Genomic DNA, 22,573 nt, shown 5'->3' with positions numbered 1-22,573 from the left:
GGAGTTGCCCCTTGCCTTCTCCCACACTTCCTACTCCTTTTATACCCTTTTCTGTGTTCTCCAAACAGCTCTCCTTTCCTGCCTTCCACTCAGGACCTTCTCTCACCTGTTTCCTCCCCACTGCCTTTTACCTCCATCTGTCTTGCTTCCTCCAATGACCGGGGAACTGACATCTGTCAGACCTGGAGGCCTGGGGCCCGGTTCTGCTTCAGATCCACCTGTTCTTTCCAGCCCAGCAGGCTTTGGCCAACTCTTGTCTCACCTCTCCCCAAGGTTCTTGGAGTAAGTAGAAAGCCTCCTCTACCCCGAGGTGGAGAAGCAGAAGCAGGCAGGAAGAAGGGAACACACAGGCTTTATTGAAATGAGGTAGTTGGAGTACAGAGAGAACCTAGTTTGCTTGGGGCTCAGGTTTCCAGAAACTCGGGTGGTGCCTCCACTGTCTCCAAGGTTCAAAGAAATGCTTGCTGCTCCCAGGAGCTCTCACTGCACCTGGGCCTCCCTGTTCTCCCCAGGGGGGGAGGGTAGAGGTAGAGATGGGGATGAGGGTGGTGGCAATAAATAGGGGAGGAACTAGTGGGGAGTCCCTGCGCCTTCCTGGTAGAGGCTTGCTGGGGGCAGGCCTCAGGCAACATTCCAGAAGTGTCCTCAGTACCAAGTTCCAAAACACTTTGGTGACTTAGAGATGGGATCGCTGGTGGAAGGATTCAGGTCTCAGAAAACAACCTCTGGAGGCTGCATTAGTGCAATATAAATGTGCGGGAGGGGGTTAATAAGGTTAGATTGGGGGGAGGGGGCTTTTTGGTCTGTCACAAGGCAGCTGGTGCTATTTGCAAGGTCTGTGGTGGTTGGAGAGATTAAGCATTTGTGATATGCCTGCACCCAAACACCTCCCACAGGAGAAACTTCAAGGCCCTCTCTCTGCGCCAGGCCTAGAAGGGGGAGTTAGGACAGGAGTGCATGAGGACAGTCCTCCCAGCTCAAAGGCACTGAACTGAACAAATGAAGCTGTAAGGGCAAGCAGATTCAGGAGGGTGCGGCTTCTCCCACCCCACCCGAGTACCCATCCCCAGATCCAAGGCGAGAGGTAGCCCTTCCCTCCACATTTGGCAGGTTATGTGTCTCCCCCGCCTCTGGTGCCGCAAGGGTCCCCAGCCATCAGCACCCCACCCAGACCGGAGAAAAGTGTTTCCCCATTGCCCCCAAAGGCAGCTCCAAACTGGCTCCCCAGCCGGTGAAAATCTCCCATCAGTGAAGCGCAGGCCGGGGGTAGGGAGAGCGGAGGAGAGAGCTGGACGGCGGCGCTGGGGAGCCGGGTCGGTGGAGGGGCTGAGTTCAGGAGGTGACGGAGCTGGGCGAGGCCTCCGGGGAGGTGCACGCCGACTGGTCAGAGGCGTCTCCGGTCGCCTCCTTGGGACAACCTGGAGGGGCCGCGGGCGCCCGGCCTCCCTCCCGCTCGCGCTTCTTCTGCTTCATGCGCCGATTCTGGAACCAAATCTTGACCTGCGTCTCGTTGAGCTCCAGGGTGGCGGCGATCTCCACCCTCCGCGCCCGGCTCAGGTACTTGTTGAAATGAAACTCCTTCTCCAGCTCCGTCAGCTGCCGCGTCGTGAAGTTGGTTCGGAGGCCGCCGGAGGCGCCCAGGCCCAGCTCCGACACCTTGGCTAGGGGCGGGGCGGAGAAGGGCGCGTCAGCTCTCACCTTCCTCCTTCCCCTCCCCTCCTCCCGGGCCACCCCGCGCCCCCATCCACCATTCCGTCCAACTTCTGCTCTCAAAGCCCTCTTGGATTCCAGGCACACCCCACCCTCAAGGTGTTCTCCAAATCCAGAGCAACCGCTCCCACACCTCCATTCCCCACCCCACCCCCTTTAGGCACCCAGGTCCTGGGCCTGTGCTCGGCCCACAGATCGGGAAGTGCGGGGTGGGGGTGGAGACTTACTCTGAAGGGTGAACCCGGACTCGCTGGGTGGGGAACCCAACCGGGCTGAGACGGGCGCAGAGCTCTTACCTGCCTCTGCCAGAGCGTCTCAGAGAAAGGAACCCATCCTGGGCTCAGGACACCTCAGTGCAGGAGCAGCAGAGCCGCTTTGGGACCCCGGAGAGAGGGGGGCCACGCCTGAGCCCTACCTGTCTTGGGTGGGTTCCTCTTAACCTTCATCCAGTCGAAGGTCTGGGCAGTAGGGGTGCTGGGTTCTGACGGGCAGGGCGATTCCTTGTCCTCGGAGAGGAGATCAGCATAGGCCGGTGCAAAGCTCGCCGACTGCTCGGTCCCGTAAGGGGGCTGCGGCGGAGGGTAGGGCCCGGGGCCAGCTCCACCGGTTCCGTAGCCGTCGGACAAGCCCCCTAGCTGGGCCCCATAGCTCGAAGGATGAAAGTAACCTCCATCTCCTTCCGGCTGGCCCAGAGGGTAGTACTGAGAAGGCCCATAGGTGGGGCTGCAAGTTCCCGGGGCGTACCCCGAGGCTGCAGAGCTGGGGAAGGGCACCCCCAGTGCCGAAGGCGGCTGCTGGACGGGATACCCTGAGTTCTGCTGTAGCTCGGGGCTGGGCAGCCCCCCACCATAGCGGGTCTCGCTTGCGTAGCTGTCAATAGCGGGAGCCGAGCTGGGGGGAAAGGAAGTAGGGGCGCTGTGGGCGCTGTAGGCGCTGGGTCCCCGGTTACAGAGTGGGTACTCTAAGAAGGAGTTCATCCTATTATAGTCCATGCGTGGAGGCCGCAGGAGGGTCGGCCCGTTTGGGGGAGACACCCTCTTGCCCTACAACCTTTCGGCAGTATGTCACAGCGCTGAAGCTTGCATCCATGGCCTGGGCCAGCTCGCCTGGGCCAAGGCTCCCCCAGGAAGGGGGTAGGGAGTGGGGGTGGGAGGGGCACATGTGATCTCTCCCAGGCCAATGGGCGCAGTGGGCCAGAGTTTGGCAGCCCCAGCGCCCATCCATCACCCCCCAATCATTAGCATGACAAAGACACTTCAATCACTCGCAGCCCATCCATCTGAGAGAGACGTGGAAGCGTCAAAAACATCTTTCTTCAAAGACTTTTGGAAAGAAGGGACCAGAGGGAGATGGGGTGGGGGGAAAGTTAGAGGAATATTGAAGACTTTCCTCCCCTCCCAACCCCCAAGGCCTTCAATAGGCTCCTGGGTTATTAGATTTGGCCAAATTCAACCCAGCTGCCCCTCACTCTTCCCACACCCCAAAGGAGCCTTCCCCCCAAGGCTGTAGATGGGGAGGCAGGGAATCCAGCCTCCTTACTTTGCCCAGAACTCCCACTCCCAGCTTCTTTCTCCCAATTCATCTTGGGGTGATGGGCTAGGGCAGGCGGGGGAGGTATGTTATCTTGGGCCAAAAGGATGACTGTGAGGGAAGAGGGCCCCAAAACACCTAAGGGTGTGAGGCGGGGTCTGGAATAGAGGAGAGATTCATTAAGTGAAGGGTGGGAAACTGGCATTTCAGGGAGAAAGAGTACAGAAATGCGGAGGGAGGGTGAGAAGTGCCCCCATGTCTCTCTCCATCTCCCCGCATAAATGCTCTCTCGTTCACACATCCATTTCCCTCCCTCAGCCTCTCTTTATATTCCCTCTGTCTCGATCCATCTCTCTGTTCGTCCATCTCTCTCCATATTTATATTTGTTCCCTATCTATCCATCAACTCATCTCTCTAGATGTATTTAGCCTCTCTCTAGCCATCCATAGCTGTAGCCGGCTCGCTCACTCAGATAACTCCCGGTATCTCTCCAGAGAGCAGTAATGAGCACTGAGCTAGGCGATGTTTACAGGCGAAGAGGAGGGAATTTTTATTCTCTCTCTGAAGTGTTTAAAACTAGTGTGGATCCTGCATTCTTTCATTTCCTCTTACCCCTGTTTCCTTCATTGCCCTCCATTTCTCCCCCTTCCCAAGCCCCAAAAGAATCCCAAGCCCATAAGGTCAATACCAATTACATTTTAAAGATTACTCAAATTTTCAATGAATTTTCTAGAAAAGATCAAGGGAGCTTGCTCAGAGAATGGGCGATTCAGTGTGGAGGTCCTGAGGCTCAGGAGTGGACTGTCACCCCTTTCTGCTCTGGGTGTCTGTTGGGTCAGGGGTGGGGGAGGCGAGAACAGGAAGTGTCCCCTTCACTCTCTGCAGGCTAGGCTGGGACTGGAAAAGAAGCTCTTAGGTAGAGCCCATTGATTCTCCTCCTCCAGACTCTGAGGACAAGGGCTTGGTGCAATCCAACACCCACACTCATTTGTAACCTGTCAGGGTGTCTGCCTGGCGGAGGCCTGGGGCTGGGGCTAGGGCAAGTCCAGGAGGGCAAGAGTTCAGGGAGGGATCTTTGTCAACAACTGAGCTCAGGGGAGGAACAGAAGCAGGTGGGACAGGTCCAGAGAGAAACCTCAAAACTCCTCAGGTTTCCCCACCCACGAAAAGTTGTCTCTCAGTCTCTGAGTCTCTCCACCTTTGTTTCCCATTTCCCCTCCTTTGGCCTTTCCTCCACAGTTGCCTCTCTGCTCTCTATATTTATCCCTAGAATCACACTGCTTTTCTCTTCTTTTAGTAAACGTGAGCCTTACTTAGCCCCCAACCAAGAAAGAGCTCAAAGCATTTCACAGGACCCCTGCCCCTTTCCCTCCTCACATGTTACTTCAGACCCCCCCCCTTAGGACCAGGACAAGTTGGGGGGAGGAGGACCAGCTGGTAACTTCTTTAAGAGAGATACAATAGGGAAGGGTGAGAGAATGTTCACTGCCAAAGGGATGAGGGCAGACAAAGGAAAGGAGGACTGAGATGGGAGGCCGGGTGGCCTGCAGAGAGATGGGAGAGAAGAGGTGTGGAGGTAAGAACAAGCATGTTTCTTTCTATTTCCCCTTTTGGGGTTTGTAGATGCTCCCAGCTTTTTCCTCTCACTTTAAGATGTTCTCCACAGTGGCCTTTGGAGAAGAAGGGCAGAGGGAACTAGGGTTTCTCTTCTAACCCCACATCTGAGCCAGGCCTACTGGGCCTGGCTGCCCTGCTTCTGAGGGACCTGAGACATCTTCACTTTCCACCTTTTCCTCAATGCAGAAGGAGCACTTACCTCATTCCCTGCCCTCTTAATTATGGGAACAATTTGAGGTCTTAAGGAGGAAGTAAATTCCAAATCAGCTTAATAAAACAGCAGAAATCTGTGTGGGAGTTAAGGAAATGCAGTGTTCTGAGTAACAACTGAAGTCACCAGCCAGTAGTCCATTATTAATGACAAGAAGAAGAGGGGGTGGGACAAAAGTGCCTCAAGTTATACTGTCAGTGATTGCTTTAGCCTCGCTCTCCAAAGTCACTATAATCTCCACTTCATCCCCAAGTCTTGCTTCCCTCTCTTGTGTAGCAGCAAGATTTAAACTTTTGCAAAATTCCTGCTGGTTCTCCCAGCCCCAGCAGAAAGAACTGGGAGAAAAAGCAACTTGGCTCCCAAGTCTCTGCCTTCTTGAAAGAAGCTTCACCAGCCTCTGGCCTAAGGAGAAAGTCTGTGGATCCTGGATTCCTTGCTAATCCCACAGCTGAGTGCAGAACGAAACAAACAAGGACAAGCAATCCACATCTGGAGCAACCTATGGTCTATAGGATTTTCTGGATGACCAAATGCATTTTACCAGAGAAGGTCTGGATGGTCCCAACACCACAGAGAAATAAAGTCGATTTCCTCATTTATATAATCTACTTAGACATATATGGGAGAGCAAGGAGAACACAGGAATGTTTAGAACTTAAATTATGTCTGAGAGGTGCTAGTTCGCATCACACTGAGAATGCAGGCAGGGGAACAATTCTAACCAGAAGGGGGATGTGTTAGAAGTTTACACCTGATTCTGGCCTTTTCTGTGGAAGAAGCTGCTTTAGCTGGGGGTTGGCAGGAGCAATCTGAACAGTTCTGAACTTAAGAATTAAAAGGATATTCAGGATTATATTTTTTCTCTATAAGAGATAGTTTCTTGTTGCTATTTGTGGGCAGGACAGAATTTTAATTCAGTGGTGTTTCTTTTAATGCAAGGTAATTAAATGGTCACAAATCTGGTTGAGAACCAGAGACCATGTGGGTGGTACATATTGTAATGGGAATACTACTAGTTTGGGGGCCACAACACTTGGATTCAAATTCTTGCTTGACCAGTTCTTAGCATTATGACCCCGGACAAGTTTCTTGGTTTCTCTGAGTCTCAGGCTCATAGAAGAAGAATGGGTTTAATACTACTTATTTCACCACATTGTTAGTAAGATTAAAGTAAACAAGAAAATATAAACCATAAAGAATGCTATAAATGTATGATATTAACATTACATGCACATTCTGAAGTAGTATGAGTCAGTCTTCTGTTTTTTACTATAACTAACATTAAAATATGGAAATATATGATAGGGAAATAGCATATGTGCTATATTTTCATGTAACATATCACCATATATTATACTATATGTACTTTATCATATGCAAGTTTCACTGAGAATTTAAACGTTTGGCTCTGTTTAGGCAAGGGATTTTCTTCTAAGATGAAGAGTTTTCTGAAAACAGAAACCTAATATTATATAATCTATAAAGAACCCAAATGATTAAAATTGCAGCAGAAAGGTTTGAGGTTGAATATTAACAAGAACTTCCTGATCTTCCAAATATTTGGAAAAAGTTTTCTAGGGAGGACATTGTCTCTCTTCCCTTGAGGGATTTAGCTTAGAAACTGTCCTTCCTGGGAGGTTGGGCCTCACTTCTAGAATCTAGATAGATCAGCAGGATATAAATGTTCATCTAGAGTGAAAGGGTAAGTCAGAGAGTTGGGACATTTCTAAAAGGAAAGATTAGAGTGACATGAAGAATTGAAATAATTTCCTACTGAATTGGGTTTACCGGAGTGTGGTAGTTGTGGCCAAAATTTCCACTTTGGAAACCTTATCAAGTACTGATCAAGCTGAATTTGTATCTGAATGACTGTCCAGACTGTGGTTTTTCTGTGGTGGTTAGAGAAGGTTTTAGGAGGGTTCTTTCACTTTTGACTCTCTCCTTAGAAGAGGAAGCAGTTTGTTAGATGTCCTTCAGGCACTAAGTATCTGCCTCATCACTGAGTGTGGAGAGAGGATGGGGGTAGGGAACAGAAGAACAGAGCTGAGTTGGAGAGGTCATTGGAGGACTGGGGCCACACAACAGCAGCAGGTAACAGAGGATGACATGGGGCCCTACCTTCTGCAAAGTGAGGAAATGTATCTGACTAGAGCACATTTCAGGAAGATGTATGATGGGGCCACTGAGTGCCTGTCAGACACTTGGGAGAAAGGAGGGCAGAGCAATTCAGCAGGGCTGTTTAGGGAGACCCAGAATTTGTGCCAATGCTCTGGTGCTCCAGCAGCCAGATAAAACCTGACTAAAGGGGACTTTTAAAGTCTAGTACACCACCATGTCAAAGAGGAAGTTTGGTGCCTGCCTCTTTTTGTATAAAGTACTCTACTCTTTTTCAGACAAGGGTAAATATAACCAAATGTTGGGGAAGGTAGCAGAGGATGAAAGCCAGAGAAAAATATGGCTAGGACACTTCTTAATATTCATATTTATTGACTACCTGGCATCTGGCACACAGCACTGCATCTAATTACATGCTTGTTGAAAAGATTTCTCTCCTTACTCATTTAAATAATGACTATGAGCACAATTTTGGTGTAAAGATACAAATTAAAATTTGTTAAAATGGCTCTACCAGATACTTGGGAGGTGGGCAATTGTCACCACCTCCATTTAAAAGCACACAGCACCAGCTACAATAACTATTTAATACATTGTTTGTGGAGACTAATGAATATACTTCTGGCACATATCGATGTACAGGACATTAGAGGCATTTAGTTCTTCCATTTATTTTACAGATGGAGAAACTGAGGTCTAGAAAGGAGAAGGGACTTGCCCAGGCATAAGTTACATTTTTTAAATGACTCAGGGTTCTCATGATTGCAAACAATTCCTCAATCTAATGGCTCTTTGCTTTCACTATAATATTAATGAGCCATTCTTCTTAAAAGAATGACTCACCATCCGGCAGGGCGTGGCTCAGCGGTTGAGCGTCGACCTAGGTTCTAGGAGATCACAGTTCGATTCCCGGTCAGGGCATGTGCCCAGGTTGTGGGCTGGATCCCCAGTTGGGGGCGTGCAGGAGGCAGCTGATCAATGACAACTCTCTCATAATTGATGTTTCTATCTCTCTCTCTCCTTCTCCCTTCCTCTCTCTGAAATCAATAAAGATATATTTAAAAAAAAAAAAAAAAAGGCAGGGCAGCCTGACCAGCAGCTTTTGGGATGGCACTGATGCCTTCCAATTCCAACCACAGTCAATTTATATCCAGTCTGCACTACAGATCACTCACATTTGCTCCTGACCTAACCAGCATGAGATAAGTGAGTGCAGCCGCTTGGCACTGCCACTGCCCTCTAACCTGCTATCACTGGGGGGTCTGCTGCCTTATCTGGGAACCCCTCCTGTTGTCTTTCCATCTCCATAGCCAACCAGGAAAACTCAGGCTAAAGAGGATGACCCCAGAGATGAGACAAGGAAAACAAGTTAATTTGGAACACAGGAATCCTGAATCCCAATTCTTTGTGAATTCAAAATTGCCAGGCATTCCTTTGAATTTTAAATTGGGTGGGGAGATTGGAAATGCATTGCCTCTTTGTTCTGCTGTGGTACCATCAGAAATGGTGAGGTTTGTGAGTAAAAGAAAGGGGGGGGGGCTTGTGTGTTGCCTGTAAAAAGAGAAATGCTGAAACTCCCAATTCCCTTGGATTGATTGCTTCTCACCCCCAGGATTCCCAAAGTACCTAGAACTAGACCTGTAGACTGAGACTTTGGCTGGACTCTCCTGGCTCCCTACTCATTTTGGCAGGTAGGAATCAGGACTGATGCAGCCTCAGGCAGGAGCTGAGATTCCCTGCCCTTTGGGCCACTGATTTGGGTTGGGGAGGCTTGGAAGGCAATAGCCAGGTAAAGTGAGTCAAAAATTCTTAAGCATGGGAGGAAGGCAGGGAGCAAGGTGTCACTATGACCTAGCAGTACTTCTCAAACTTTAATGTGCATATAAATTACTTAGGGATCTGCTAAATTGAGATTTTGATTCAGTTTGGAGTGGGGCCTAAGGTTCTGCATTTCTAACTAGCTCACAGGTAGTGCTGATGCTGCTGGGGCCACAGAACCTCAGAGGCCCCTGAGTATTGCAGACCAAGCCCTGGTCCCAAGATGTGAATTCTCTCCAGCAGAGCAGATCCTGCATTTTTGGCATTGATGAAGGGTGCTCTCCTTTTGACCAAAGAAAGCTGGAAGGTGGGCAATTAGCAAGATCCTTCTGGTATTCTTGATCTTTGTAACAACCTGTTATAGCTGAAAGAGCATTTTTAATTAGACCAAATTATCCAGTTTGGCTGTCCATAGAAATCAAAGCCCCAGCTGAAATGCCTGTTTCATTTTGTTAGTGTGGAAATGGCTATGTGGTGTGATTTTTAAGATGTTAAACACTGCCTATGGGCATATTTTATAGAGAAATAAACACATAGCCCAATGAGATGTATAGTGTGGTTTTAATATATTGTATATTCACTTATTTATGAGGAAAATAAACACACAAGCCAATAAGCTGTGTATTATTACTTTAATATATTGAATTTATTTCATAGCTATATATTTTATGAGGAAAAATAAACTAATAAGATACACGGTATTATTATAATAACACATCTAATTGTTTTATATTAATTTATTTATGAAAGAAATAAGTTCAATTTAACATGACATAAGATTATGTAATGCAGGAGATGAATTCTATATTAAGACAGTTTAAGGGATTAAATTTCAGCTGAATAAGATACGTGTACTTCCCACACTGAGGGTCCAGTTAAAAAAAAATATATATATATATATATATATATATATGCGAGAGCCTGTCTAGTCCTGCATGTCACGGCCTATGGTGGCTCCTGGCTTTTCCTGACAGTTGTTGCCTCTTGGTGCCTGATACTCCAAGTCCCCGTCCTGTTGGTCCAGGGAAAAGTCTGGGAGGCCCAAGAAATAAACTGATTTTAGAGACTGGCAGCATCTGCTAAGGAGGTAGCCCTGCGGTGTGTATTTCCGAGCCCGAGAAATATTAAGTAAACCTAAGGAGGATGGATTGCTTTCCAGGGCCCTTTAAATCTCCACGTTCCCGGGAAGAAACCAGAAGGCACATGGGGAAGATCGATCCTCGCTTCCCGCTAACCGGGTTTGCAAGTCACCGGGCCTGTGCGGTGAGCGATAGGAGAGAGTGTTGAGATGGCAAATGAAGCTGTTGGCAACGGCAGGTAGGTCTGCATTTGGAGAAAGCTCTGGCCAGGCTTCGATCCCGGCGCGAAGGATCAAACGCCTGAGTCGCCCAGGCGGCCGGGGCCTGCAGACCGCCGCGTCCCCTCCCCTTCCATCCATCTCGCGTCCGCAGCATCCATTGGGCTCATCTTTAAAATTAAACAAAAACTAAAAGGAGGCTCCCTGGCTCCCTTTCTTCCCTGGCGTCTGAACGACCCAGAAAGGAGAAGGAGGGTGCGGGCCGGTCTCCTGGGCGGGACCCGCGCCTCCCGAAGCTGCGGTCATGGCGGCCGCGGCTCTTCCCGCGCCTCCCCGCCGCCGGCCCAGCGCCATTTTGAGCGTCGCCCTCGCTTCCCCGTCTTCCCCGAGCGCTCCTCGCTCTTCCTTCCCGCCCCGCAGGCCCAGCGCCCGCCGGTGCTGCCCGGGCTCCCAGGGCTGGTCGCCGCGCTGCCCTCGGACGCTCTGCCAGCCCCAGAACCCGGGAGTGGCTGCGGGGACGAAGGGCGCGGTGTCCGGCCCCGCCGCGCGCCTCACCGGCCTCCCCTCCCGCCCACGAGGAGGCCCGAGACCCTCCCGGCTCCAGCCCCGCTTCCCGGGAAAGGCCCCGACCCCCGCTCCGCTCCTCCGCCAGGCCCAGCCTTGGGGCCTCGCGTCCTCGGGCCTCCTGCGCACCGGGAAAAACCCCGCCACCCGTTTGGGGGCGCGGTAGCGAGAAGCGGGGAAAAACCCAGGACCCCTCCAGTTCAGCCCGACCTCTGCGCACCCCCGCCCCCGCCACGACTCGGGAGCGGGTCCCAGCCTCCCCTCCTGCACCCTCTTCCGTGGGCAGCACACCCTCTCCCGGCACCCGCCCACCTTTATGTCCAAGCAGAGGCCCGGGAACACCCGCGCAGGGCCAGAGGCCACCTGTGAGGCGGTGGCGAGGTGACCCAGCTTCCAGCAAACCTCAGGTCTTCTCGGAGCCGCGGGAGGAGTGGAGCCATTTTTGCGCCACCCGGACTTCGCCGGCCGAGCGCCAGACAAACCGCGCGCGGGAGCCCAGGGAGTCAGACCGGCCGAGGGGCTTCGCGGGAAGGGGCTGCGTCCCAACACAAACACTCATTCTCGTATAATAAAGACATTTATTTAATCTATGAAAATAATGTACAATAAATACTTTCCCCTTTTCCTATTATTAAAGATTAATAAATAATCTACGGTCTAAAACTTAAAAAGAGGAAAATAGGTTCCTCTAGTTCTTTTGAAAGAACCCACGCTCCGCCCCCCCCCCCCGTTTAATTATTCCTGAGATTTCGTTGGAAGGAGTCTACCAAACGGAATTTTTCTGTGATTTCAAAAAGACGCCCGAGTGCCCAATATTTTAGAGAGAAGAAAGGAAGTGGGTTAAACGCTAATTCAATAATACCTGAATTTCAGCAAAATACATAAAAAAGTCTAAATCACTTGGGGGTCGGGGGGTCCTGGAGGCCCTGGGGGAGGGGGGCGACGACAGAAAGGCCGGGAGGAGGAGACGGTTAGGGGAACTGCAGGTCGATGGCACAGAGGGTGCTGGTGAAGAAGTCCAGCTCTTCCTCGGAAAAGGGAACAGGGCTGTCGAGCGAGCCCTGCAGGCTGGGGGAGAGGCCTCCGGACAGCTGGAGACAGGAGTCGGCCGCGAAGAAGTTGAGGTCGGGCAGGAAAGGCGAATCCTGCCGCTCAGGGAAGGCGTCTTCGGGCAACAGCTCCGGCTCCAGCCCGTCGGCCCCGCTCAGGGCGCAGCCGGGGCTCGACGCCCCCGCGCCCTCCCGGTAAGAGGCCAAAGGCAGGGCGCACGGAGCGCTCAGGGGCCCTGGCGCAACCTCGGGAGGCTGAGCGCAGGCTTCCCGCGCCGCCCGCGAGGCGGTGGGGCGGCCGGGGCTGGCCACAGGCTCGCGGGCGGGCTCGCCGGTGTCCTCTAGGGCGCCCGGGCAGGCTGGCTCCCCGTCGGGCGGCTCTCGGTGCTGCGTCTGCCGCTTGTGCTTCATGCGCCGGTTCTGGAACCAGACTTTGACCTGTCTCTCGGTGAGGTCCAGCAAGGCGGCGATCTCCACGCGGCGCGGCCGGCACAGGTACTTGTTAAAGTGGAATTCCTTCTCCAGCTCCAGCAGCTGCGTGTTGGTGTAAGCCGTGCGCAGCCTGCGCGCCCCGCCGCCGGCCGCCTCCGCCAGCCCGGGGCCATCTGCTGGGAAAGCAGACGGGGCGTCAGAGCGGCCGAATCCTCCTCCCAACCTCAGTTCAGCTGAAATAAAAACTACTCCATCCGCCAGAAACAGTAGCAGCCGTGCCCTTTCCCGCCCGCCCACCACAGCGGCTCGCTCTCGCTGCTTTTCCCTTCTTTCCCGTCTCTCTCGCCCGCACAGCCGGCCCAGGTCAGGGCAAAGCATTCAGAGAGCCGCCCACGGGCCGGGAAGGGGTTAGGAAGCGGCTCCTCTGTGCCCCCAGAACCTCTGAGCCTCCCCCAAGTCCTCCGCGTGGACCCCTTAATTCGGTCTCCACCCGGGGAGAGGGCGCATAAAGAAAGATTGTTCCTCACCTTCTTTCCTCCCTAGCTCTTGGGTTCCCCCTCTTGTGTAACAGCCGGGGGATATGGAACCGAATCTTTTCCAGCCCCCAGATTCAGCGCCAGCAACAACACACTTTCATGCCTCCACACAGATAAAGGTCAACCGAACACCCTTTTCCTAGCAGAGAAAAAGCTCTTCCCCAACCAGCTTCCAAATTCTGCTTGGGGGTGGGGGTGGGGGTGTCTGACAGCGGCCAGGCCTGAACCCCAGCGGTCTATTCTGCTTCCCGGTCCCTGGAACCAACGGGGCAAGGAACCCCAACAGGCTCGCCACATTTTCTCCCTCCCCCACCCGTTTCTCCCCCCGTCTTCTAGCTGCCCCTCGCCCCACCCCTACCCCTTTTCCTGACCTGTGGGCGAGCCGGCTCCGGACGCTGGGACCGAGGAGGCGGCCAGAGGAGACGGGGCAGATTGGCCCGGCTTCTTGGAGGATTTCTTCTCTTTCATCCAGGGGAACTCGGGGGCCAGGGGGGCGGCGGGGAGCGGCGGCGGCGGCGGCGGCGCGGGCCCATCTTCGGCTCGCTTTTGGCTCCCGGGTCTCTGAAGGGTGGAGGCGCCGGGCTGGAGGCTGGGGCAGGTTTGCTCGAAAGGAGGAGGAGGAATTAACGTCGACTCCTTGATTGATGAAGTTTGAAATGTCTCCAAGACAGCGGGGAAGGAAGTCAGACACTCGGCGAGCGATGGCTGGCTGTTTATAAACCCAATCTCCCTCTCAAATTCAAAATTCATGGCTTTCAATGGTGGGGGAGGGGGCCTGCTGGGGGGGGCGTCAGGAGGGAGGATCGGAAGGGACCCCCCCTCCTGCCCCCCCCAGGTTTATGTGATGGAGCGATTTTGGGAGGGGGAGATTTCGCTGTCTCTCTCTCTCTCTCTCTTTTTTTTTTTTTTAATTTGAGGCCTTTATAATTGTATATTGCTGATAAATACAAGCGTATGGGGACTCTCTCTATTAAACCCAGGACTCCGGCGAAATTGCAGGGAATTCGTGGTCACGGGACCAGACTCGGCCAATCGCTCGTCTGGGCCTGGTGGAAAACAGAGAGCATTATTTGCTTTAATTGATTCAAAAACTCTAGAGGACCCCCGACCTGGACACCGTGAGCCCCCCAGTCCTTCACTCCCTATCCCCAAAGCCTCCCTTTCTCCAGAAAAACTAGGGAACCTTTCCCTCATCTCTTTCAGAGGATGAGAGGCTCCAGAAGCCTGGAAAACAAGAGAATCTAAGGGAGAGATTTTCCTCTTTTCTAAATATTTTAATAGAGTACATTGCTTTCTGTACATGGCCAGCACTGTTCCCCACACTCCTCCCCATCCCCGCCAAAAAGAAGGTTGGGTGAGGATCTGAAAGTGACAGGAAGAGGTAGTTGAAAGAGGCTTCCCCCCAACCCGTTGGGAAAAGTCAGTGTTAAGGTGCAATAAAGAAGACAAGAGATTTACAATCATCAGCACCACTATCCCCATCCCACCCTCCAAAAGCAACAGATAAATCTTGGAAAATCGACAGGCACTCCCAGGCTGACACAGAGGAGTGAGATAGATGGTGAGGGGCCCTTTTGGGCCTCTGGCCTCCATAGTTGTGTGGTCTCAGCTCCCTTTCTGCCGGGTGTTTGCAGCATTGCCCCTGCCCCTATGTCCACCTGCCTTCCTCACCTGGAAGCATCTGCACTCCTCTATGACACGCCCCCTCAACAGTCAAGATCTAAAATGCATAGCACCTACTCAAGCCTCAAGCCTGTATCTGTATCTATACCCAGGAACAAGAACCAAGGTAGCCACTGATTTATTTAACTTAGAGCACTCTCAAAACTCAGGTCCATATTGGGGGGGGGGGGATTTTCTCCCCTAGGACAAAGAGATGCCCCCTCCCATTTTTGTCATTATGCTAGTAAAAAACAAACAAAAAATCACTGTCAAGAAAGAATTCCCTGAACATGGAGGGGGTGGAAATAATGACCACTGAGATGATATTCCTTTTCTGGCCACAGAGGGAATTTTTGTTTGTTATTTATTTTAAAGGGCTTGAGATAGTCTGAACTTTAGGGAGTGCTGTAATTTATTGGAGGGAGGGGGCACAAGACTTAGGGCCCCAAAGCAATTGGTGGTAAACCAGATCTCAAAGCAGAAAATGAAAAGTCGATCTGGGGGAAGATTTTTAAATAAGTGGGTCAGAGGGACGGAGAGGAGATGAGGCGATCAATCTTAGCCCCCTGACAGCTCCCTCGTTTGGCATCAAAGAATTTGGCTCTTTGGGAAAGCATAGGGAACAGCCGAAATTCCACATCCCTTTAAAAGGCCTGGGGGTGGGTGGTGTTAGCACAAGAGAAAGGTGATTCTGGGAGATCGGGGGAAACAGATGGGTAATGGGGACAGAGGGAAGGCCGCTGAGTTGGGTGGAAAGTTTGTCTGGAGAACTCCCACGGCTCTGGCCTCCCCTCCCCCTCCTGGCTCTGAGCTGCCCAGCAAGAAGGAGAAGGCTGGTTAGCAGAGAAATGGCAACTCAGCCGGGAGCTGGAACTAGAAACTTTCTGTCAATGTAACAGCCGCGTGGGTGGTGGTGAGTATTTAAAAAGGACAGAGATGTCTGCATGGAAGGGTGGGGCTGGAGGAGAGCCAGTTGGAGGTGGGGGCTGCAGGGATAGGGGGTGGCGGACTCTGGCAAGCTCTGGAAGGCTCAGAGAGAACTGTGAACTGGACAAACTGGCCAGAGATGGTTATGCCCACTCAGCTCCAAAGAAAGCAAAATTCACCATTTGGAGGTGTGGATGGGGTGGGGTGGGGGCACAGAAGAATCCAAGTAGTGGTTGCAGATCTGGAAGTTGGGCAGTCAGGCCTGAAAGCAGATTTTCTCTCAGCTACCCCCTTGAGAAGTCCTGAAAGGTTTTTCACAGGCTCTCGAGCTGGCTTGCAGGGTCGAGGGCTTCTCCGGCAACCGCCAGCCAAGACTGTCCCTGCAGGAAATACGGCTCTCCCTAACCCTGCTGACAGATTTTACTGCCAGATTAGAGAACAGCAGAAAACTTGGGTGTTAAAAGGGGCCAAGAGAGCCCTCCTTCCCAGAGACACGGCTTCCCCGCCCCCTGTTGTGCTGTGAATCTTACAGCACAGATATTTTCCCCATGACTTTGGCTGCTGAGCTTGCACTGGAATCTCGCAGAAAAAAGGGTGGGGACACCAAGCTAAGTCGGCCCTTATTTTTCTTGTTTGCTATCCAGTGTTAAGCCAGAGCTCTGTTTTTCAAACTCGAGCTAAATTCTCTCTCTTGGTCTACCTCTCTCCTTCTAAATAATCAATCCACTGCACCCCCAGAGCCAAACATGGCGCTTCATCTAGTTACATCATTCAGAAAATGTTATTCAGGGAAGAGGAAGAGAGAAAGAAAAACCCTTGAGCGTTATTTGATCTCAATCAAACTTTGCACGCTCTTATGCCTTTAAATTATAGCCTGACCCAATGCTAAATTGCTTGCTGCTTGGATGAACTGAGTCCAGTTAAAATCCTACTGGGGGGTGGGGGTGTAGAACTCAGGTTGCTTTTTTATTGTTATTTATTGTTGCATAAAGACTGTAATTACTAACCTTGGACTGCCAGGATGCAACATAAAAATGAAAATCAGCCCTCTCTTTAAGGCTAAGGGCCTGAAAAGATTCTCACCGACACCCCCCCCCCATCACTTCCACCAAATATATGCTCCTAATTAAGCAATGCGGGCGCATCGCTTACAATTAGAATTATGCAACTCTTCAGCAAGCAGCCATCGCTTCCCTTTCAACGAATTAGCTCCATATTTCAGCCGCCCTGTCTCCTCGCTCTTATCGACTCCAGCGACGCAGCGGTGACATTTCATCTTTGACAGACCCTCTCTATCCTCACTCCAATGTGATAAAACTTTTATGGAACCACGACTAAGAAATGAAGTTTTCCCAAGGATCGTGGAAACAGAGCCGCACATTAGCCTGGGGACCATTTTATTTACTCTTGGATCCAACAGCTTCTTCCACCCTCCTCCTCTCCCCTTTCCCTGGCAGGGGAAATCAAAGGTGCCTTTCCCTCCGCCCCCAGATTTATTTAGTAATTTAATTTCACTTTAGTTTTAAGGTTTGACCTGAGAAGTCCAGGCCCTAGATTTTTTTTTTTTTTTTTTTTTTTAGATTAATCATTTTCCTTTGTTTTCATTTTAGACCCAATGGTGGTTGGGCTTCTGGTCACGTGACGACTTCTTTGTAGCTCCGGAAGAGAACTGTGAAGTTTAGGTTGCCTGGAAGGAGCTGTAATCTGCGGATTTTTGTTGTTGTTGTTGTTGCTGGGGCGGGGAGGGGGGGGGTGGCTGGGCAAGGAAGTTGTGGCCAAAGGAGTGAGAAGACAAAAGGTCAAGGAATGAGAAAAATGGAAAAGCAAAGAAGCCAAACAGAAAGATCTAGGGAGAGCACCCAAGAGTCCTCCTTCCTCTCAGCTTGTTTCTTAAATCTTAGCTAAAGGATTTGGGAGGATGTCCTAGGCTCCTGTGAGAAAAGCTATACAAACATGAGAGGCAGGGAGGGGAGGTAGACGCCTGAGCAGTGGACAAAAAGGCCAAGATAGGGTCTCCCGTGTCCTTAGTCCCTTGAGAGAAATTTGGCAGTCAGCAGCCTCCCTCTGCTATCTAAATTGGACCACCAGGACAAGATAAAATTGATAACAGAAAGTTTATTCAAGAATTGTTTGACAGACAACCCTTTTAAGTAAGGAAAAAAGTAACCACGGAAGAACAAAGAAAATTCCAAGAGGGAATTAACTCTAATTCTACAAATTCAGGACTATACAATGACAATTAGGAGCTGAGTTCATGCCTTTTAGAACTAATTACAATTGCTCATAAGTACGAGTTTAACATAAATCTACAGCTCTTTTCTAGAGTACAATAATAACTAAAATAGCTGGTTTTACATGACAGGAAACACGTCCTTTATAACAAGTAAATACTAAAAAAAGTACAGTTTTTTTTCTTTTTTCCCTCATATAAATACATAATGTAAGGGGATAAATAATACAAAAAAGAAAATATTTTAACAGGCTATGACCAATAAATATATATGAAAATGTTCACTAGAACACACACTTTTTGAGCGACGCTGGACTCCTGCAGGCCCAGGCATCTCTCACAGTTGTTTTTATATCCATTAAAATGTAAACTCTAAGTGCAACAAAAGTGTCCTGTCAGGGGGTTGAGCGAGGCACACAGGCCCAGCTGCAGCCCCTGCCTGGGACAGACAGTTTGTTAAAATATACCCTGTTTTCACGTTAAGTCAAGAGAGCAACAGAAGAAAAGTGTAGAAGAACCTCGTGTCTCCGATTGCTTTTTGTGGAAAGAGGGGGATGGACCTGGAGCTGAGATGGGTGGGAGCCAGCAGAATGGGCAAACCTTCAGTCCTGACAATTTGCCTGCCCTCACCTCCCAGCTTTTCCATAAAAGAAAAAATATATATTTTTATAATATAGACAGCTCTGACTTTCAAGATCTCTCACCATCCCTGAGCCCTCTGAAAACTGTAATTGATAGGGTCGGAGTATAGATATTGATGTCCTAGAGCAGAAAAATATGGGGCTGGAAAGGGAGTGCCCAACTAACCTCAAATAGATGGGAGGAAATTTGAGGCATTGGGGAAGTGGAGGGGAAGCGTGCTTGGTGCCCCTGGTTTTGAAATGTTTTCTAATTCTTTTTAAAGGAGAATTGCAAGGGGGGAGAAAAAAATCAAGATTTGGGGGAATTACCCACAGAAACTAAAGGTAAGTTGGTTGGTGATGGCCTAGCCATCTCGTCTGTATTTTTAAAATGTGCTTCTCTGCCTTGTTTACCTATTTCCTCCTTCTTCTACCCCACTCCCAAGCGTGGAATACCAACTGGTTATTGCTGGAGGCCTAGGGTTGATGGGGACCATCTCCAATCTGCTGTGGATTCCTTTCCAGTGGGTAGGCAGGCAGATAGAACAAGGGCTGGAAGATTTTAAAAAGCAACCTCTCAGGCCAAGAAGGGAAGGAGCTCGGGGCCCGTTCTTCCCAGGAAGCTTGGGTACCACGTCCCTGGCTCTTCCCTCAGGCCTCCAGGCTGCCGTTTCAGGCTCTCCCTCAAGCCCTTGACCTCACCTGCCCGCCCTCCCTCTCCCATCACAGGTGTGTTAACTTGGGCGCTTCTTGGATTCTACCCTGAGGAGGAGGCGCGTGGTGAGAGGAGAGGTCTGTGTAGGTGGGGTGAGGGTCGCAGGGTCCATGGTGCTGGCTGGGGGCCATAGGGGGCGCCCCGTTGTAGTCCAGGTTCCCCGAGGGGTGGTGGGAAAGGTGGTTGAGGCCGTAGAGGGAGGGGCCGGCAGGGGGCGGCAGCGGATCCGCGTAGCCGCCCCCGCCCACGTACACCGGGCTACCCTGCATGGTGGGCGTCCCGTAGGCGCCCCCGTTGGCTTGGAGGACGTGGGGCTCGTAATCGGGCGCCGGGGTGGGGGGGTATTTCTGCGGGGCGCCGCAGCCTTTGAGAGGGGGCTGGTAGTTGGAGGACAGCGCGTAGGCATTCTGGTGGGCTTTGCCGAAGGTGGGCGGGGACGGGCTCTCGTAGCTGGGGGTCATGGAGTGTAAGGCGTTCATGAAGCCGGCCGTGGACTGCATGGGCTGCGGGGGGCTGCCGGCGGGGGAGGGGCCCCCCGATGACGAGGCCAGGCCCTTGGCCTTCTGGTCCTTCTTGTACTTCATGCGCCGGTTCTGGAACCAGATCTTGATCTGCCGCTCGCTGAGGTTCAGCAGGTTGGCCATCTCCACGCGGCGCGGCCGGCACAGGTAGCGGTTGAAGTGGAACTCCTTCTCCAGCTCCACCAGCTGCGCGCTCGTGTAGGCCGTCCGCGCCCGCTTGGACGCCGCCGATCCCGGGGGGCTCTTGTCCCCTCCCCCGCCGCCGCCGCCCCCGCCGCCGCCACCGCTACCTCCTCCTCCTCCTCCTCCTCCTGCTCCTGCTCCGCCGCCGCCGCCGCCGCCGCAGCCCTCCGCTGGATCCGAGGGGGAGGGGTAGGAAGGGGAGAAAATGAAATAAAAGATAATTACTGAACACGCCGAAATTGAATGCATCGTTTCTTAATAAATCCAGGCCTGGGCTCGGAGCCCCCACCGCCTCCCCTTCCCATCCCCTCCTCCTCCTCGCTACCCCCCCCCCCACGCCCGTCGCATTAGCGGACACTCTATAATAGTGGCATTTATTAAGAGACCTGTTCTCCTCTCGCTGCCCCAGCTTATGAAAATTTGATCATGTCACGCAGACAAAGCCACATGGCCATTTATTGAGGGCTGGGTTTTCTCGCGCACGCTTTCTCCCACGTCCACAATTCTAGGTCCGGGAAGACACTCGCCCCCTTCCTGCCCCATCTGTGGACAGGGCGGGTGGCCGAGGAAGACCCTTGAGGGAACCTGGACATCCGTGGGCAGGGCACGGGAGTGTGGCTCGAAGAGGCTGCCGTGCCTAGAGGCCGGGACCCCGGGCAGTCGGAGAGATTGTGATTAATACCCACAGTAATCATACTTAATAATAATCAATCGTTGACGACTCTGCGTGTACTGGCAGCCTCTCAAGGCTTCGCGGCCTTGGAAGGGCTGAGGCCGAGCGCCCGGCCTTCTGGAGCTCTCAGGAGCTCGGGTGGAGGGTGACTGGAGGGAGAGGGTGTTGACGGGGTCAGGGGTCATCAGGTGGTGGGAGGTAAGGGAGCCGCGGCGCGGCTGCCACCACCTGATATTGTTCCCCGGCCGCCGCCTGGGCGCCTAGGGGCTGGGTGCTAGAACAACAGTGACATTCCTGGCCCGGACAAAAGCGGACGTTGAGGAAGGCAGAGAGCTGGTACCTGTGCCGGGGGAGCTGTTTTTCAGCTTGGACGTTTGCCTTGACTCTTTCATCCAGGGGAATATCTGTTTGGTGAGGGTGGAGTTGGAGCCGGGACCGCATTTGGGGGGGCCGCTTTTGCCGGACCCGCCCCCACTGCTGCTGTTGCTAGTGGTACTGGTAGGTGCTGCGCTGGGCGGGGGTGAGCCGGGCGGGGCGGGCAGGGGCTCGGGGGCCAGGCCCGGCCTCATGCAGCTGCCGTTGAGCTCCTTGCTCTTAGCATGCGGGCCGGCGTTGCCCAGGGATTGCAGCGAGCACGCTGAGCGCTGGTAGTCACCCTCCAGGTGCGTGGCGGTCTGGAAGGGGGGCTGGGGAGCACCATCGTAGCCGAAGCCATTACTGCCAGGGTACGAGGAGTAGCCTCCGAAGAGTGCAGCCGTGGCGTTGTCGTAGTAGGTGGCTTTCTGCATCGCTGGGCGAAACCCGGGCAATGGGTGGCAACTTGAAAGGGCCTGATACCCTCACGACCGGACATTGGCACCCCCGGGGGTCACGTGAGGCGCCGGACCCCCCCTCCCCTTTCTGCCCCCCTCCTCCCGGGGTCTGTTCGGAGCCGCTGACCTGCGGGGTGAGAGAAGAGACACAAGGGGGAGAAGAGGACTGGGGCTCGAATCCATCTTAGGAACTGAAAAGGGAACTGACATCAATAGGGATTTTTCTTCTCCCCAACCCCAACATCTTCACAGCAGATGCTGAGGCCACTTCCTGACATGCAATGGATTTTTCTTATTTCAACGCTTTAATTTTAAAGTCAAAGCCCACCAGTTTTCATTTCCACTTAAAAATAAGGACTGTACTTTGGGGACTGGCTAGGTATAGAATCTTACTACTTACTGCAAGAGTCATTGCTTTCTCTCCTGCCTGCACCTCTCCCTCTTCCTCCCTCTATCTCCCCCACCCCAACTCTGGGATAGGGTGGCTCAAGAAGGGGGAGACTTGGGAGACTCCCAAATAAAAGCATCATCAACATGCTCCTCTGAGCTGGGAGGCCTCCCCTCCCGCCCGTGCCTCCCTCCATGTCTTTCTAGGTCTCTCACCCAAGCAGAGTCTCGTGTGGAGGAAAAACAGATCTCGGAAAGAGACAGAAGAGGCAAGTTGAGCCGAGAGCCTTCTTGTGTAAGGAATCCTCTCCCTCCTCTCCCACCTCACAAAGACAGCAACATCGGCCTGACCTAGAAACTTCCTGAAGACTTTTAACCTCCTGAACCAGAGGAACTGAGCCTTTCCCATGTCCCTGCTGCAGGTATCACCATCTCCAGTCTAAGCCTTTGCTCAGCCAAGTCTGGGGACACCCCTCACACCCCCTGCAGCCAGCGGCTCCCATGGGGCCCCCCAAATGGAGCAGGATTGTTTCAATTCCCTGGTGGGGCTGGTTGATGCTGTGACCATTTGGCCCAGATCTCCACCACCCCCCCTCCATTTTTTTCAACCAGACTTAATTTTTTCCCACCCTTTTCTTGACAGTTTGTTTCCTTCGATTACTTCAAAAGAAGAAAAGAAGAAAGGAACTGGATAACTGCTGGACTTTTCTACCAAGAGATGGGAAAAGGCTTTCCAAAAGAGAGAAAAAAATTCCCGAGGAAAAAAAGAAAGTCAACAAAGCAATCTGAACAATATTATTCTCTGGATTGGAAACAGGGTACCCCTGTTTACTAAAGTTCTCTGAGGCAAAAAAAAAAAAAAAAAAATTTTTTATAGTGCAATCATTATTTTCATGCAGCCTTTTTAAAGTGTGCCGGAAAAAATAAAGGTTCAAGCTGTCATAGGATTCTGTATATTTCTTC

At 52.0% G+C, this 22,573-nt stretch overlaps 3 protein-coding genes and 1 long non-coding RNA gene across 6 annotated transcripts in view; 1 reads left to right on the top strand and 3 right to left on the bottom strand.

The window, feature by feature from the left end:
- Positions 1 to 1,332: 1,332 nt before the first annotated feature.
- HOXB1 (homeobox B1) lies at positions 1,333 to 2,794 on the bottom strand (the record flags this gene model as incomplete). Its single annotated transcript, XM_081162518.1, has 2 exons — positions 2,126 to 2,794; positions 1,333 to 1,661 (listed from the first exon to the last, which is right to left on the bottom strand). The coding sequence occupies exons 1-2, from the start codon at positions 2,700 to 2,702 to the stop codon at positions 1,333 to 1,335; spliced, it is 906 nt and encodes a 301-aa protein (XP_081018644.1). The 5' UTR covers positions 2,703 to 2,794.
- Positions 2,795 to 11,429: 8,635 nt separating this feature from the next.
- Positions 11,430 to 13,630, bottom strand: HOXB2 (homeobox B2; the record flags this gene model as incomplete). 2 transcript variants are annotated; one of them, XM_081162516.1, is made up of 2 exons in its annotated part: positions 11,430 to 12,520; positions 13,252 to 13,630. In XM_081162516.1, 2 exons carry the CDS (start codon positions 13,628 to 13,630, stop codon positions 11,835 to 11,837), a joined length of 1,065 nt encoding a protein of 354 aa, XP_081018642.1. In that variant the 3' UTR covers positions 11,430 to 11,834. The 2 variants fall into 2 exon arrangements, with proteins under 2 accessions (XP_081018642.1, XP_081018643.1); XM_081162517.1 differs by having other exon boundaries at positions 11,430 to 12,517.
- Positions 13,631 to 15,355: 1,725 nt separating this feature from the next.
- Positions 15,356 to 22,553, top strand: LOC308568253. 2 transcript variants are annotated; one of them, XR_014000467.1, is made up of 5 exons: positions 15,356 to 15,455; positions 17,080 to 17,168; positions 18,604 to 18,664; positions 21,818 to 22,032; positions 22,254 to 22,553. It is a non-coding gene; the product is annotated as an uncharacterized lncRNA (long non-coding RNA). The 2 variants fall into 2 exon arrangements; XR_014000468.1 differs by lacking the exons at positions 21,818 to 22,032; positions 22,254 to 22,553 and adding an exon at positions 19,049 to 19,974.
- HOXB3 (homeobox B3) overlaps positions 17,195 to 22,573 on the bottom strand; it is a 55,542-nt gene continuing 50,163 nt past the window's right edge. The window contains exons 4-5 of the mRNA XM_081160942.1: positions 20,752 to 21,350; positions 17,195 to 19,908 (exon numbers count right to left, since the gene is read on the bottom strand). Coding sequence (XP_081017068.1) covers positions 19,043 to 19,908; positions 20,752 to 21,199 — 1,314 coding nt within the window. The 5' untranslated portion in view covers positions 21,200 to 21,350 and the 3' untranslated portion in view covers positions 17,195 to 19,042. The remainder of the gene's footprint in view (positions 19,909 to 20,751; positions 21,351 to 22,573) is intronic.

This window comes from Miniopterus schreibersii (genome assembly GCF_964146895.1).
Source record: "Miniopterus schreibersii genome assembly, chromosome: 16".
NCBI lineage: Eukaryota > Metazoa > Chordata > Mammalia > Chiroptera > Miniopteridae > Miniopterus > Miniopterus schreibersii.
This window is presented reverse-complemented; position numbering and strand designations above follow the sequence as displayed.